This window comes from Seriola aureovittata, chromosome 18 (genome assembly GCF_021018895.1).
Source record: "Seriola aureovittata isolate HTS-2021-v1 ecotype China chromosome 18, ASM2101889v1, whole genome shotgun sequence".
In the NCBI taxonomy this organism is placed as follows: Eukaryota; Metazoa; Chordata; class Actinopteri; order Carangiformes; family Carangidae; genus Seriola; species Seriola aureovittata.
Genome location: NC_079381.1, coordinates 8,619,876 through 8,637,114, shown reverse-complemented (window position 1 = coordinate 8,637,114; position 17,239 = coordinate 8,619,876). Strand labels below are relative to the sequence as shown.

General features: G+C 40.0%; 1 protein-coding gene across 1 annotated transcript; it reads left to right on the top strand.

Annotated features, from left to right (window-relative positions):
- The first annotated feature begins 7,999 nt into the window (after window positions 1-7,999).
- Window positions 8,000-16,021, top strand: skor2 (SKI family transcriptional corepressor 2). The gene is made up of 7 exons (XM_056404012.1): window positions 8,000-10,001; window positions 10,647-10,710; window positions 11,520-11,597; window positions 14,013-14,078; window positions 14,295-14,393; window positions 14,626-14,693; window positions 15,965-16,021. The coding sequence occupies exons 1-7, from the start codon at window positions 8,016-8,018 to the stop codon at window positions 16,019-16,021; spliced, it is 2,418 nt and encodes an 805-aa protein (XP_056259987.1). The 5' UTR covers window positions 8,000-8,015.
- Window positions 16,022-17,239: the final 1,218 nt, after the last annotated feature.

Genomic DNA, 17,239 nt, shown 5'->3' with positions numbered 1-17,239 from the left:
TCTCCTCACACACTCACGCACACACATACAGTACCCCGCCCTCTCTGACCCTGTAGGCTCTCTGCTTGCCTTTAAAGCACACTGTAGCGCCCAGCAGTCTGTCTGCAATATAGAGCTAATTGGCTTCAGCTCAGTGTTCACTGTTAACGTCTCATCACTCATTCCACTTAGAGTAACTTCCACAACTTTGCTTGTGTTCAGGGGTCATTAAAAGTCAAGGAAGCCTTTAATTATGAACCCGGATCATTCAGTAAGTAAAGTTGCATCTCCCAGCAGGTCTCAGTGTACTGTATCCTTATTCAGTCCTTTACAAAATCGCTCATGAAATACAACCATGGTGATCCCATAGTAAATGTGGCAAACGTCACAGTGGAATTGGAAAAATGACACTGATAGGATAATAAAACATTGTATCAAGTCAGGCCACTGTGAACTCAAAACAATGTAAATCTCAATAACAATAGTAGAGTTGAACCGATCACAAATTACCCCAAGGGTATATAAACTCTCTAATTTCATTAAGTTAAATAGATATTTATTCATTATAGGACTGGTTGCTGTTGAATTCTGTCTTCTATGTTGAAATGTATGTGCACATCTTTGTCTCATTAAATGCTAAATAATTAAATATTATGTTTAATTAATTAATTTATATGGGCATTTAAATGTCTGCATATTAACAAGAATAATATTATTAATTTTAGGGGTATGTTTTCGACACAGTGTTTTCCTGGTGTGCTCTATTTACATGAGCAGACACAGACTAAGACCTGCTTTGTCAGAGGAAGGTTTGTCTATTGAAGTGAGGTCAACACTTTCTCAATTAAATTAAATTAAGGAAGTTGTTTATTTTTTCATATTGGTACAAACAGGCCTCTGCACCCAAACTGTTAGCGAGGGTCTCTGACTGACACCTCTGGATTATAAGATTTAACTGTCTGCAGCAAGTGAAACCCACAGTGTACTTAACCTCACAGTGCAGCCTATGTCAGAGTCTCTCGATAGGATTTCTTCTACAGGACTTTTCTATAATATAATGTAAACCCACATGAACTAAATGGTGTTTCTGATACCCCATATTGTTAAAGTGGATACTCAAGCCAAGAGTTTCATTATTGTGTAACAGCAGCTTTTTACTTATTTATTCACTGATTTATTTAATCGTGTATATATGTCATTATGTAGTGCCTAGTTGGAGAGGAAACAGTCCAATACACACACACACAAAGCCCTACAGCCCCCCACCCACACACACACACACACACCCACACACACACAAATCAGATCTGCTGTCTGGATTTTTAAGTCATTAGAGGAATTAAAAAATAAAACATACTTACAAACAAACTATACTCACATGTATAGCTTACCTTCATTACATCATGGTTAAATTAATTATTATGCTGACACCTAAGGAAAAAACTCATTACTTTTTCTTGAATAATAAAAAAAAACATTAAAACAAAAATAAATAGATAAAATCCTATGGGGCCTATGCATTCAATTATAGAGGATTTAAGACCTATGCATGTATTGCTGCTAAAAACACTCAGCTCCTCTGAACATTGCATCACATCATATTCTGTAAAATGATCATTTCTTAATAATTCACTCTGGCTAATGTTCCAGATCTTTGATGAAATATGGGAATCTTAGTGGTTGGTCTGCTGCACTAATTGGTACAACCGCCCCAGGCAAGCTCACATCCAACAAACTGAGGACAGCACCGTTCGCAGGGCTGCGTCTGTCTTGGTATGGGAACACTGTAAAAATAGAGACATGACAAATAAAAGCTAAATTAGAACACATGGCTCCGGATGCCCGCCTTTACTGGTGCTGTGAATGTTTCACATATGCTGTGTGTGCTGGTAACAATTAACCTAATATGATGAATAAAACGAAAACTGACCAAAATGTAATGATATGTTATGCTAAAAAAGTAAAAATAAAAAAACAGAGAAGTCCTGATTTTATATATAGGTAATTTGTTTTAATAGGATGCATTGTAGGCTAATAACCGGCTGTTGAAGGACTAAATATGTGTATGTATAATTATTTTTGATAAGTTTATTCATACTGCAATAAAATGCACATAACAGGAGACACAGCAGAACGCGCACGTGCGCACGACCCACTCCCCCCGTCCAGATCCAACGTATTTGTCCTCATCAAGGAAAGTGGGCGGACTTAAAAACAATGTAAATAATCATCATTGGGTTTTTTTTTTCCAGTTTATTTAAGATGTGTGTTAATTGTAATGCACAGTAAATCTTCAGTGCAGATGAACAGAACACTCATTCAGTAAAAGACGTGCAGCATTAAGTAAGGATTAAAACTGGGGCATGCAGGGCGACTGTGCACCATATTGTAGCCTACATCTGCCTTTAAATCCACAATAAATTAATATGAGCGCTGGTGGGTTGTTAGGATGGCCTGGAATATGTTAGGACTTGGTTAAATACAGATTTGTGTAATATTTTATATTCTTAGAGAGACATAAGTAAAATGGTAATTGTGTTATTAAAAACCACATATGATTAAAGCTTTACCAATTCCATTTTTTTAAGAAAAGATTTTAATGATAAAAAGGAAGTTGGTGCTGTCTGGTGATTCAGGCTGGACCCAGTGCGTTTTGAGAAAAGGAGGTGATGCATTTCAATATGGTAATCACTCACCCGGGGCATGTTTCATTTATTGACAGATTTGATGTTAAATGTCTCAAGCTCACTTAGTGTTGTAGCTCTTAATTTGTTATGTTTGGAGCACTCCCTCTTCCTCTTTCACTCTCTCTCTCTGGTTTGACCCTCCGAGGTCACACAAGCAATTCTTTTTTTAAACGCATGATTAATTTCTCAGTAGGGCGACCGGCTAATGCATTATGAAAAAAGTGAATTGTATTCCAAAGGGGCTAATAGCGCTATTGTATTCCAATAAGCCTTTTCCTGCTTCACATGGGTTAGACATGCTCCGCTTTTGATAACATGTCAGAAACATCTTTCTCAGACAGACAGAAAGTTGTGCATCATTATGAGCTTTCCAAAAAGTGATTCGTTGTTGTCGTTTGAAAACACAGGGAATTCACATTAGTTATTTTATTATGTTAGTGTTGCCATACGACTTAAACCTTGATAAGTTATTAATATAGCTAACGGAAATTCCATATATAGTTCGGTTAGAGAATATCCTATCGCAAAAAAAAAAAAAAACTTTAAAAACCTATGTTTCTAAAGGTGGGACCTTACAGAAACATGACTTGGCCTATACGCTTAGGCAGCTTCTAACACTGGACATATAAAAACTGAAGTATTCATAAAATATTTAGAAACATTACATTGATTTTTTTTCCTATTGAAAATGGTTGGTTATTAGCTCTTAAAGCTACTCTACCTGTCTTTAGTATTTCCTCTCATCGCTCTATTGTGACGTCACCCGTTTCAATAGCTGCGGCCCGTGCGTGGCTCGCGCCCGCGGCCCCCCTCTTGTCCCATCGCAGCGAGTGCTCCCGTGGCGTTCGTCCGCGAGACAAAAGCACGCGCGGTGACAAGCTAAATTGGTTTGAAAAGAGGCAGATGGGGCTCGTGTTCTCCTCTGTGTCGCTTACACACACACGCACAGATTTAAGACTGAGCCTAAAAGCGGTCCTGTCATGTTTATCAAGATGCTACTGAATAAAGATTGGTAGGGAATAAATTACACCCAATATTAGTATCCAACAGCCTTTTAACCAGTTTGACAGTTGCTTAGACGGAGAAATGTGTAATTTACAGTTTAACAAAAAGGAAAAAATTAGTTGGATCACTCTTTTCTTCTCAAATGTCTATGTTGTAATTTAGTTAAAGTAACTTTTATCTCTTTGAAAGTCTTCAACATTTACAAAAAACGGCTGACATGGAAGTAAAAGGCTATTACGTCTATCCGCTATATTAAGTCTTACTAAATCACTTACAAGAGTACAAAAGTCTTTTTAGGCAAATTAAGGCAACGATTAAGACTACACCTTTGTGAAGAAACATTTTAATAAGGCTCACAGGCTGTACTACTGAAATACACTGACATTAGCCATATATACTACTTTACTGCATCCCTGCTTGTTTTGGCCCCATGGTAATTCTTTATTATTCTGAATACCTACAGGCCTACACGCCTGAATAACAGCAGGGACACTATATGCATCAAAGTTATTCTGGCCTTCATGTATCATCAAAAACATGCTGTTAAAAATGTATTACCCCTGCAACTCATGAGAAGTGCCTGTTTGACAAGACTCTATGGTCTATTCCCCAACAGTCCTCCTCAGTAATGAACTGTAGCCTATCTATGGCCTACCCATCTTAGAACTTGCATCCCAATTGAACAGCCACTGCCAGTTACTATTGGCACAAAGTTTTTCTTCCATGGGTCATGGAAGAATTTGTCCCTAAAAGAACTTCATGAAGTTGTTTTAATTAACAGGGACAATCAGTATTTGGGACAACAGTTCACTCAATTCCAATTCAGAGTTAAATGAGATCCTTTCTTTCATCATTCGAACATTTGCTGATGACTATGAGGCAGCTAATATCTGGGTTATAGACTTCATATTTAGGTCTTTTCAGTCATATCTGTAATTTGCTTTCATATTTTTAGTGGAAAAAGTAATTGAGCAGCAGGAGCAACATGCCTGGTTTAAGAGCTTGGAGCAGGGACGTAGCTAGAACTTCCTGTGCCACCCCAGAGAATAGGCTACTGATCTGACCCCCCCCCCCCCCTGCAATTTTTGATGGCCCTCTTCAAGTGAATTGTCTCTGCTGTTTTAGCATTAGGTTCTAGCTGCACACCCCTGACCCACAATTACAACAGATGACATTGGCTACACTATGCTTCCTGCTGCCTTTTATCTCCTGGGAACATCCTGCATATGTATAGAGAGTCGTTTTTAGAAAAGCCTTCTCAGCGTTGAATGTGAGTATCAGCTGTACTGACAGACATTATTCTGATCCCCTGACTGCCTGCCTGTCTGACTGCTGCCTCAGCCTTTATTTTCTCTTTCTTGGCCCCTATGGTCAGGCTAATGTTTTACTCCACACTGTGTCTGTGTTTAAAAGCTACATTTCCAATGCCAAGCTCATCTGCTGCCTGTGTCTGGTGCCAGCAGTCGCTTTTAACATCAGTTTGTTAATTAATTCACAACTCAGGGCTTTGTGTATCAAAAGTCACACTCCTGTGTTGTTTATTCCAGGGTTTTCCAAACTAGGCTATTAAATGTCAAAGTCCCCCCCACCCCACCCCCTTAAGAGTGTTCAGTGGACCGGCAGACACCCATCTAATAGCGACAGCTTGTACTGTAGTTACAATTGGTTGTAGAGATGTGTGCAGTGTCAAATTAATTCAAAATTAATATTCATTAAGTCACTAATAAGTGAGTACATTAGCCAAAATGATGTGAATCTCAAATTCTGTTTGGGATATGCTGTATTGTCTTTATAGTTTATGAGAGTTTCACCCTTGGAGGGGGGTCATTTCATGCACAAGCGAATGTGTTTGTAGTGCAGGATCGTGCGCCTCTCCATCCTTCCGCCCGTCCGCGCCGTTAGTTTGACTTTTCCAGCCTTTGAGTGGCAGTTAGCAGGTCTGCTCAGTTGGATGGGGTATGTGGAGAAATAAAATGTGTGTGTGTGTGTGTGTGTGTGTGTGTGTGTGTGTCCTGGATAGTGGGCTGAGCTCGCGCAACACGCCAATCAAACTCGAGGCAGGTGCGTTGTCGAGAGAGAGAGAGAGAGAGAGAGAGAGAGAGCGAGAGAGAGACGGATCAGGACTGCGCGTGGTGTCTCTGAAAAGCGAATAAAGCCGGCGCGAGCGTCGCAGTTTACTCACATCTCACGAGCAGGCTCACTAGTCAGCTGGAGAAAGAAGCTGGTGCCTATTCCATGTTTGCCGGATATAATTCAGTTACATCTGGTCGTTCACGTGATAAAAATGAGTTTTTTAAAACTGTGTAGGACAAATCGATTTCTCTCTTGACGGGTTTTTTTTTTGTTTTTGACGCATTTGGGATTATTCCCGGGAGTCAGAGGTAAGGACTGCTCGAACATTTCAGCTGTACGCTAAAGTTGACTAAAATGTTTGTAAAAATATACCTGCTTAATGAAAACTGCACGTGTTAACATGAGCGACTGGGCAGAAAACAGGTACGATTTGAAGAAGAAAATGCTTGAAAAGATGTGTGTGAATTGTTCACATTCCGTTGCATCTCTGACCCTAATTTAAAATTACTAGACTGTATTATTAGGCTGTTATTAGTTGTAATGTTCATTTTATTATTAGTATATCCAATCGTATTATTATTAACGCATTTTTTGTTAAACAGATCGTTTAGTCTGCCTCAAAATGTTCCATAAATAAGTTACAGGACGCTTGACTAAATGAGAAGCGCAGTACTTCATTGAAGGCCTATAGGCTACCGTTACATATTGCCTTGAATTAAACTTGGGTACCAAAATTCTTAAATTAGCCTAAAAGTTCAACCAACAGACGATTTGAATCTAAACTATGAACTCTGCGTTTGGGCGTTGGGCTAATTGCTTAATTAATTTATTGGCTCCTTCATAGGTCGTTGCTCAGCCCACACAATTCTACACCACAGTAGTCCATATTTTGCGCCGATAATTTGTTTAAAGTACATTCGGAAAAGACATCTTTTCGTTTTGTTTCATTTTGTGGCCTGTTTAATACCATGTTGTTCCGTATTGTTATTATAATAGCGTTTTCTCGAATATATTGTGGACATAAATAAAAGTAATAAATATATTAGTAATTTATTTGTTGAAACAAACATTTCCTGAAAATTAGCTGGGGAAAAAACTGAAACCAATTTCTCTCTTTTTTCGGCGGTAGTTTTTGTTCTGAAAACATCACACATGTGATGCACAAAAAAAGGTTTTGTTATGCTGTATGTAAAATGAGAATTTTTAAAATATAAATTTCAGAATTTGCCAACTTGATGAAAAACTAAAACGAATATCCAAGTAATATAACTTATTCACCACTAAGCAGATGTTTACAATAAAGTTAAAAATTGTGCTTTGTGTTGCAAAAAACAATGCAGAAATAATATAACATGGTCAATTTTGCTTTCACCCAATGTTATATATGCTTTCTCACTATAAATTTTCTGCTTTTTTCTTGATAATGCTACTTAGAATATATCTAAATAGATATACACAGAGGTACTTCAAAAAAGACTAGACTGTGGTCTCTGGACGTCTTGAACTTTACGCATTAAGTTGTGGCTCGATAGCTGGATAAGACTGTACATCTATTGTAACAAATATTTTAGAAGAGTATGTTATTGTCCTCTTTCATGGTTTGTTCATTTAACAGATGCTTTTGAAAACACAGACAGGGAAACACACATTACTTTAGAGCTATGAATGGGGATCTATATTCTGAAATACAGAGACTATAATTTTTGGGAAAACAAATGAATTTACTGATCTTCAAGATTTAATAATTTGAAAATACAGGAATAAATGCAGAAAGTGACATATATATCCAGTATTTGCATTTGCTGTGAACCAAGCACCTCACTTAACCAGTCTTTAATTTTCAAACAATGTCATAATTATTTAAAGCATTTCTGTGCACTCAATAATTTTGTAAGAGCAGTTCAGATGACAGCAATCCCATTTTGAAGCCGAAGTCAAATCTCATTTTTAAAATTTATATTGATGTCAAATTATTTCCAGATTGAGTGAGTTTTTTAATACATAGAAAATAAAAGTATTGTGGTGCTTGGCTTCATTTAATTTAGATACATCTCATTTAAAATAATCATGTATTTTCATTGTACACAATTTTTCCTACACATTTTGTTTATATAGTTTTTGGTAGTATAAGCGCATTAAACGGATTTATCAGCTATTTCATTTTATATATAATATATAAGTTATTTATTTTCTCTCTTTCCTTTCTTTCTTTCTTCTTCTTTCTTTCTTTCTTTCTTTTCACTTAGGTCCTTCTACAGTTTTTCTCCAAGTATGGATAAAACCCATCTTTCAAGCTCTAATGACATCATTATGACGAGCTCAACTGGCTACCAGCAGGAACCCATGACTCCACCCAGACCCACCCACATCCACTCCTCATCCTCTTCTATGTCCTCACCCTCTCCCTCTTCTTCCTCCTCACCCCTGAAGCCCAACCAGGTTGGCCAGGTCATCCTGTACGGCGTTCCCATTGTATCACTGGTCATCGATAACAATGAGAGACTTTGCCTGGCGCAGATTTCCAACACACTCCTGAAGAACTACAGTTATAATGAGATTCATAATCGTCGCGTGGCACTGGGCATCACCTGTGTCCAGTGCACTCCGGTTCAGTTGGAGATCCTCCGTCGGGCTGGTGCCATGCCCATCTCGTCACGCCGCTGTGGCATGATCACCAAGCGTGAAGCAGAGCGCCTGTGCAAGTCCTTCCTGGGAGAGAACTCGCCGCCGAAACTGCCCGATAACTTTGCCTTCGATGTGACACACGAGTGCGCCTGGGGTTGCCGTGGTAACTTCATACCGGCACGCTACAACAGCTCCAGAGCCAAATGCATCAAGTGCTCCTTCTGCAATATGTACTTCTCCCCAAATAAGTTCATTTTCCATTCCCATCGCACACCAGACGCCAAGTACACCCAACCTGATGCTGCCAACTTTAACTCCTGGCGACGGCATCTCAAACTCACTGATAAACACCCACCTGATGAGTTAGTTTATGCGTGGGAAGACGTCAAAGCTATGTTCAATGGAGGCAGCCGGAAGAGAGCACTGCCCTCTTCAGCCCATTGTCCCTCCATGGGGCCCATGAAGACTCTCCCAGGTTCGGTGGTGCCTCACATGATGGGACCTGACCTGGGCGCTCAGAAAAGAGCCCGCTTTGAAGACGAGGATGACCTGGATGGAGGTAGTCTGTCTCCTCGTAAAACACCACGTAGCTACCCTGTCATCCCCGTCCCAAGCAAAGGCTTCGGCATGCTGCAAAAGTTCCCTCCAACATCACTCTTCCCCTCACCTTACCCCTTCCCAGCATTTGGCCTCTGCCAGCAGAAAAAAGAGGACAGTGATGTTTCAGCTGGGCAGAAAGGAGCAGGGTTGTCTGGTCTTTTATGGCCTGGCCGCAAAGACACTTTTTATCCACCTTTCTGCATGTTTTGGCCACCAAGAGCAGCGGGAGGAATCCCTGTCCCTACCTACCTCCAGCCCCAGCCCAGTGCCCTCACCTCCCTGGCAGACAACCCTTCTCTCAGACAGGCCTTTCTGGATCTCTCAGACCCCAGTGAGCCTGGAGCTGTAGCTGGCAATGGAAATGGTGTCAGTGCAACCATGGCCTCTGGCAATGGGACCACCACTCCAAGATCTGGGCTGTTTGACCCAGACTGTACCACGACAACCCCTGACCTTCGCCCTGTGACATCAGAGGGCTGGCTCAAACTCCTGGACACCCCGACCCTCCAAACCAGGAAGCCAAGCTATGGCTCGGCCTTCCGCCCCGTCATCAAGGATGCAGAGAGCCTCGCCAAACTCCACAGCAATGGTGGAGGAGTCACTGGGGCAGCAGATGAGGACTTTGGGGTCGTGGTCGCCGGGTCAGACCGCCACCAGAGGCTATCACCCACCAGCAGCTGTAGTTATGGCAGTGAAAGTGGAGGCGACGGAGAAGCAGAGGGAGCGGAGAGCGAGGAGGAGGGGGAGGTGGATGTGGAGTCATCGAAGCAGGAGGACGAGGAGGAGGAAGGGAGTTTCACAAGCAGGCCGCCACAGACTCAAACCAACCTGTACTTCCCTGCACTGAGCGACAGTGCCGGAGAGGAGAGGGGGAAGGAGAGAGGGAGTGGCGTTGTGTACCCCAGCACCTCCCCTCCCTCCTCCTCGGACCCCATCCAGCAGGAGTCCCCCAGCCTGCCTGCTTCCCCTCCAGCCAGCCTGCCTCTCTCCAGCTCCAACCCACCTCACCGAGAGGACCCAGCTTACAAAAACGTAAATATCCCTCTAGGCCACTTTAGCTAATTATTATTTAAATGGTGCTGCAGTCAGGCAGTGATGTGATCTGCATAAGCAGATTGATAGGCTGGTTTCTCCCTGTAGAAATTGAAACAGTCACCCCACTCTGATCCCGGCTAATAGGCCCAGGCGTGGATTGTTTAATAGCCACGGTGTGTTTGTTCTCCCTCTGTCACCTCAGCCTGTTAGGGCAACTCTAATCTTTAACCTGTCGACTCCCACATTAACCAGGCCTCTGAGAGAGGAGCAGGAGGAGAAGGAGGAGGAGGGAGCGACACACAGATTTATGAGGAGCATTTTAAACTACAACAAGTTAAATCATTCATTGAGTTACATACTGCAAATACATCTCACTGATTTCAGAGACGCAGAGCGGAAAAAAAAGACTTAACCATATACTGAAATTTAGATCATTACAAATGAATACAACCATTGACTGATAAAAAGCAGAGCAACACTGAAGGAAAAATTGATTTGTACACGAAAAAGGAAAACGAAAAATAACCATCATATCAAATAATCAAAAGAATACAGGCATTAATCTGCCTTATTGTTATGTAACTGAACTGTATGATGCATAACCGATATATGAAATGCTAACTGACTATGTGTGATTTCCAGATTCACAAAAACAGAGACGAAGGGCTACCCGCGTACGCAACCAAAGACAACTCCAGCATTTCTGGTGAGCACAGACATTTTAATCTATTGTTTTTAAAGCTTTCCTTCCTTTCCTCTTTGTCTTTTCTAATGTAGAGTTTTAAAATTTAAGGAATTATATGAAAGGAAATTATTCTGAGCATTATAGTGTTGATTGCATTAAAAGTGTAATTATGTCTATCAGCTTCATGCAATTCATCCTTTTCAACTGCTAAATAGTGTTTGCGCAAAAAGTTCAAATATATTACACACTCTCTTTGTTTCATCAAGCATTTGCAAAACTAAACTACAGATTGTCTTTCATATATATATAATCTACAAAAAGCACTTTGCTCGCTCTACTGTCTGCGTGGGTTTCTTGACACTACGTCTTTCACCCTGCAGTTGTTTTACAACATCTCGGTTTCATCAAATGTTTGATAAGGTTTTTACAGTTTCATCAAATAGCATTACACAATCTATTTCAGCAAACTGTTACACACTATCTGTTTCATCAGACATCTGAGTCGGTTATATTATAGCATCTTTGTTTCATTTATTGTCTGAGTGAGTGGTTTTATAGTGTCTCTGTGTCCCTGCAAGGCTCATATTCCTGTGACGTTTCATTTGCTCCTCTCATCTCCCACTCTGACCCTTTTGCTGAAGAAAATGTCTTGTGTGTGTTTTGTAGCGGTGTGCTCACATACACATACGCGTGGCCATATGGCCCATATACGCAACGGAGACACACACCATGCGCACACTTAGTTATCTCCATGTGTCCGGATAACCAGCTCAACCAATGGGCCTTACTGAATCTCTCGTCCTGTCTGTGTCTCTGTCTTTCTCTCTCAGACGAAAACAAAGAGCAGAATAGTTTCTTTGCACCAGAGAGTGAGACGTCAGCAGCAGACTACTGGAGGGAGAGCTCAGGTACATATACTCACTTATGTTTTTCTTTTTCTTTTTTTTTTGGAAGTGGTTGCAGAAAAGCTGTGGTCAGATGGAAAACAACAAATACATAAATGCAGACAAGACAGCAAAATGTAAAAATGGCAGGTTAGATACTATCTGAAGAGAATTATTAGGATGAAAAGGTTAACTTAATTTCTGCATCTGGTTTCACTCCTCAGTAATTTGAATCTCATATCACAGATTAACTGAGGTCTTAATAAAACTGCAGATTAAATCCTGATATAACATGTACATTAGGAAATTAAATAAAAACACCTCTCAAATGCAATGCATGCAAAAGCGACTTTTTACTGTAAATGGAAGTTAGCAAATTAGAATTACGATCACTAAAAAACTTATATATATACTTATATATGTATTTGAAGTCTGACATTTAAAAATAAATATCAATATTAAATAAAAAAATCTGCATTAATGGCATCAAAAGCTACAATTCTCCTTCCCTTTTTTAATGTAGCACAATGTGTAGATGAATTTCCATATTTAAAACAAACAAAACTCAAAAAGTTCTCAGTTGGAAAAAAATTTGATTTTTTTTTTAATGCAAAAATTACAGTGACATTTCTTCTTATTACAAAAAATGAGACTCAATACTTAAAGCAGTGAGGGAAGGCTCCACAGTCTTCAGCCTCATCCACCTCAGTCTCCTCCTCCTATCAGACGGTGAGTTAAGGGATTCATAATAATACACAGAGAGATGAAACAGCAGTGGAAAGCTGCTCCTGCCGCCACTCTGCCACAGCTGCTCTCTTTAGCAGCATTGTCACCAGGGCTGTTACTCTTAGGGGGGCCGTTATAGTTCAACAAGAAAACATCAGCTCAGAGATAAGCAGCCGCGTTGGCAATCTCCATCCTAGACCCATATCGCTGCCGACATAATTGCCTTTTTTTTTCCCTTCCTCAGCGCAAAAAAACCCTTCCCGTTTGAAAAAGATCACAGCTTATTGCCTTTTTATATCTGTCAGGAAGACATTAAAAGTGCTTTATGACATCTGTGCCAACATTTATATCTACCCCCCACTCCCTCAACCCCTACACACACACACACACACACACACCGTAATGATCCCTGCGCATAATGTATAATGTATTTCGAAAAATTACACGAAACAAATTAAATGAGACCACCTTTCCCCTGATTGCCAAACGTCTCCCTGGGCGGTGGGAAGCTCTACGTGATTAGAAGGCCTGATTCCTCCGAGTCCCACCACCCCCCCTCCACTGTCTTTAAACTCTCCCTCTGTTTCTAGGGAGAAAAAATAATCTAATTTTCCATTTATGTAATGCAAACCGCCTTGGCTTTGACTATTCACGGTTAATTGACTGTCAAACGAGGTTGTTATCCTCAGGCACTGTCTGCAAATTTGCTTGTCAAATGAGACAGAGAGAGGAGAGGAGAGGAAAGGAGAGAGGAGAGGAGGAGAGAGGAGAGCTCTCTCTGCTCTAAATGAGGGAGAGAGAGAAGCATAGGGAGGCTTAAGGAGCCAAGATATGAAATGACTGGAGGAGAATATACACATCGAGGATGCTGGATTGCTTCATTTAAGGCGTTCAATGCCTCATTGTCACAACTCAGACGTCAGCACAAACACATAGGTACGCGCAAAACAATGCAGACACTTTTCAAACTGGTACATCTGAAAACAGCATGAGATGGAGATGTTTGTGTAAAATGGAAAACGGAAACTGTGAAGTTTTCAAGCAACAAGTAGATCTACATAGACAAAATACAGATCACATGAAGTACTGTATACATTTGATAATACTCTTATACACAAATGTACTGTGGTACAACAATTCATCTGCCCAAAAACTACAGTTGCTGACATTTTAATGCAACAGTTTGAGAGCACAGTAACCTGCAGGCTTTGCGTTTTTTAAGTAAAATTGGTGGAATGTCCAGTTTTTTTTACTTATCAGCTCAGACATTCACTTCAACTTTCAATTAGTCCAATATCAGTGTCCTGATGCTAGTGTTTTTCCTCTTTTCTTAATAAGAAGCTTTTTGATTTGACTGCAAGAAGAGACTGAATTTGCCAGGGAGTAAATGCAGTAAAATTCTCCATTACCACAAACTTACACTGACACCCAGAGGCCAAGGAGTGAATTACATTGCTTCACTGAAGACAGAGAGAGCATTAGGAAATAGAGCAGGGTTCAGAATCTTCATGTAAAAATACATGGAGGATACATTGAGAGAAGACTGGTGGGGAATCAGTCCATAACAATAAATATGTTCATGTGACGCAGATATGATTTACAAATGAAATATATTGTCTGGTGTTGTGGAAGGATTGAACGAAACGACTCCTGGTGCCAAATGTAAGTGATATACTGTAACTACCTCTGACTGAGACCGCTCCATGTTTTCAGGTGATCAAAGCCAAAGAGCTGCTTCTCCTGTCCCACTCAAGAAGGATGTTGAAAACATGGAGAAAGGTAAAGACTGTTCATTTGACTAACCCTCACTATGCTGTACTAAAAAACAAAAAAACGTAAGCCCAATCCTTATTGCTTAGTATTGCACAGAGGAATCATTGCATACACACCGCCCCAAAAGTCAGAAATATTTGACTGCAGGTAACAAGTAATCCCCTGGTCTTCCTTTCCTTCCTTCATCTCACTTTCTTCTTCTGCTCTGTCCTGCTCCTGCAGAGGAGCTTCAGAAGGTTCTGCTGGAGCAGATCGACTTCAGGAGGAGACTGGAGCAAGAGTTTCACGCTCTGAAGGGCACTTCACCATTTCCTGTCTTCCGTAAGTCTTTTTTTTTTCTCCTCACTGCTCTTTTCTTTTTCTTACTCTGAAGGGCAACGTCTCCTTCCCTGTCTTTTCCACTTTCTCCTCAGTACCTGTCTGTCTTTTCTTCCTTTACTTTTCTTTTCCCCTATTGCTTCTGTCCTTTATCCTTCATCAGCTGAGTGACTTGATCAGTTATTTAAATGATAATACTGCTCAAGCTAATCATAGATTTTTACACTAATTTCAGATAATTTTCAAGACCAGATGAAACGAGAGCTCGCCTACAGAGAGGAGATGGTCCAACAGTTACAGATGGTAAGACGACTAATGATACAATCAGTGCTGAATACTGATAGAAAATAAATATCATTTCTACGCCTTTAAATGACAAATAAAACATCCTTTTATAGATACATGAATTTAAAAAAAACCTCACTGATTGCTTTGAAAAACAGTCTTGGTAATGATTTTTATAATGATAAGACTAATTATGAAGCACTACTCAAGAAAATATAGTTTCACAGTTCAAACAAGTAAAGACAAAATCCAAATGGTTCAGGAAATGTGACGATAATAACTCAATTAACACTACAACTACGGTAGATTGTAGACATAAATAAGAAATCCTGAGCCAAGTCTTAAAGCTAAAACAGAAATTAAATGAAAAGGAAGAGAAGGCATCAATGGGAGTGAAACTGGGCACTTGTGCTGTTGCTTATTTGTCCATCAAAAGGCAGAGGCAATCATCTAGTTTGTCTTTCATGGGTGAGAAGTTCCTCTGCAGCCGTCTGAGCGTTTCCGTCCGCATCAATCACCAGAGCAGCTGGCAGACGTGCTGACAGACGGTGTTTGTCTTTGCTTTCTGACACAAGTGTACACGCGTACATGATCGCAAACCCTGCACGTACAACGAGACGCACACAAGAGCGCGCTGCACTCATGTAGCCACAAAGTCACGCGACTGAACATGCTTTCAAACTCATTTACAAGCATGTGCGTGCACATACACGTGCACACATAAAATGTTCAAAATTGACAAATGTGTCTAGAAGAAGCAGATGGATCTGTCTGAGAGTAATGACACATTAATTTCACACAGACTTTAAAATGAACTCCAACAAAAAAGTTTGATTTATGTTGCTGCGGCATATTTTAAAATTTGGACTGACTTATTTCCAAGTATAATTGTGATGAAATCTTAATCATGTTTCACTTCTTTCTTTTCAAAAATAGATAAATGTGTTTTTGAGACATTTAGTTTCTGAGACAAAAGAATGTATTAAGCCTCACATAATCCATTATTTCAAGACTAAATGCAGAAATAATTGTCAATGTTGAACCATTTTAACTGCTATTTATTACTGGAATCTTTGGTAAAAATCAGAGCTGAAGTCACACACCAGGAACACATTGAGGGCTGTGACCAATCATTTTTTTAATAATATATATATATATATATATATATATATATATATATATATATATAAATATATATGTATATTTACTGCTGTATTTAAAGGTGTTTTTCAAAGTCTTGTCTTTTGTGGATTAATCTAACTTTTGCCTCTAACTTCTGTTTCTTTCAGATTCCTTACGCAAACATCCTCAGAAAAGAAAAGATCAGCTCACATCTCAACAAGTAGCTAAAAGGTGACTATTTTTTTATTAATTTAATAATGCAGCTTTTCATCATTTAACAGTTCACAGCCAGACCAGGGGGAAAACATAAAATACAGTATCTGCACATTAGCTTTATTTTCTTTTACTTAAGTCGGTGATTTATAGATGAAATTCAATCACTTTTTACTGAGTAACATGCTTGACAGGTAGTTATCCTGCCTCAGCGAAGGTCAGCCATCTGATAGCTACAGTGTAAAGCATTCACAGTGCTTTTCACAAGTTAACCCTCAACACCAGTCTCTGGACACATTGTAACAGACGATACTATAACTATTAAATCCTATTAATCTCTGAAACTCTCTGCAAACCAGACCATGATACCAATGTTCGATTTTAATTTATTTAACGTCTTTACAGGTGGAGTCAAGAAAATGTCATCGAACAGGAAGAAGCTGCTTGGATTTCTGTGAATATTCCAAGAATAAAAAAACAGCTCACAGGAAAACTGACAGAGAAATATAGGAGAGATTATTATTAGTATTTGGCTGCTTCTTCAGCACCACCTCTGTTAATAGCCCTGCACTTAAACTCTCAATGACTCATTTGGACCAGTTCATACTGCCATGGGGTAGCCACTGGCAAGATTCATCCCTGTTTCCTTGGTCACATTTATCTCCCAGACTGACTGAACTGAGCGGAAGACGAACTGGTGACATCAGGAGACTCCTTCTCTTTTCCTCATTGCTGCACTGGCAGTCAGACTCAAAGCTTTACCCAACCAGGACCAAAGCAACCACAGCCTTTCTTGCCCTTTGTGGACTCTAAAACTTTTCTAGGGCTGTCGAAAACCACCAGGAAGGCAGTTGTAGACTTCTTCTTCAAAAAAAAAAAAGACACTCTGAATTTTTTTCCAAGCTCTTAAAAGAAGAACAGTCATAGATTTGGTAAGACTCGGTGTTAAGTCTGTGACTATGACCGCTGCTGGCCCAATTGTACATACACCAGATTGTGGATGAGGATGGATTTCACACAAGATTTTTTGCTGTTGTTAATGTTGTTGTTGCTGTGGTATCACCAAATGAGGACCCTGAAGAAAAAACAAACATACCAACCTTTATTTATTGTCAACATTAGATCCCAAAGGGATTCTCCTCCTCATGTCCAGTTGTGTTTACTGACCAAAACAAACTTCCTTGTCAACACGAATCATCATTACCCCTGATTATCAACATGATCACTGA

What these genes read in the sequence shown, in the direction of transcription:
- skor2 (XM_056404012.1), top strand. Translation starts at nt 8,016, where the DNA reads ATGGATAAAACCCATCTTTCAAGCTCTAATGACATCATTATGACGAGC. An exon ending in AGGACCCAGCTTACAAAAAC is followed by an intron (nt 10,002 to 10,646) that starts GTAAATATCCCT and finishes TGTGATTTCCAG; the next exon opens with ATTCACAAAAACAGAGACGA. An exon ending in CTACTGGAGGGAGAGCTCAG is followed by an intron (nt 11,598 to 14,012) that starts GTACATATACTC and finishes CCATGTTTTCAG; the next exon opens with GTGATCAAAGCCAAAGAGCT.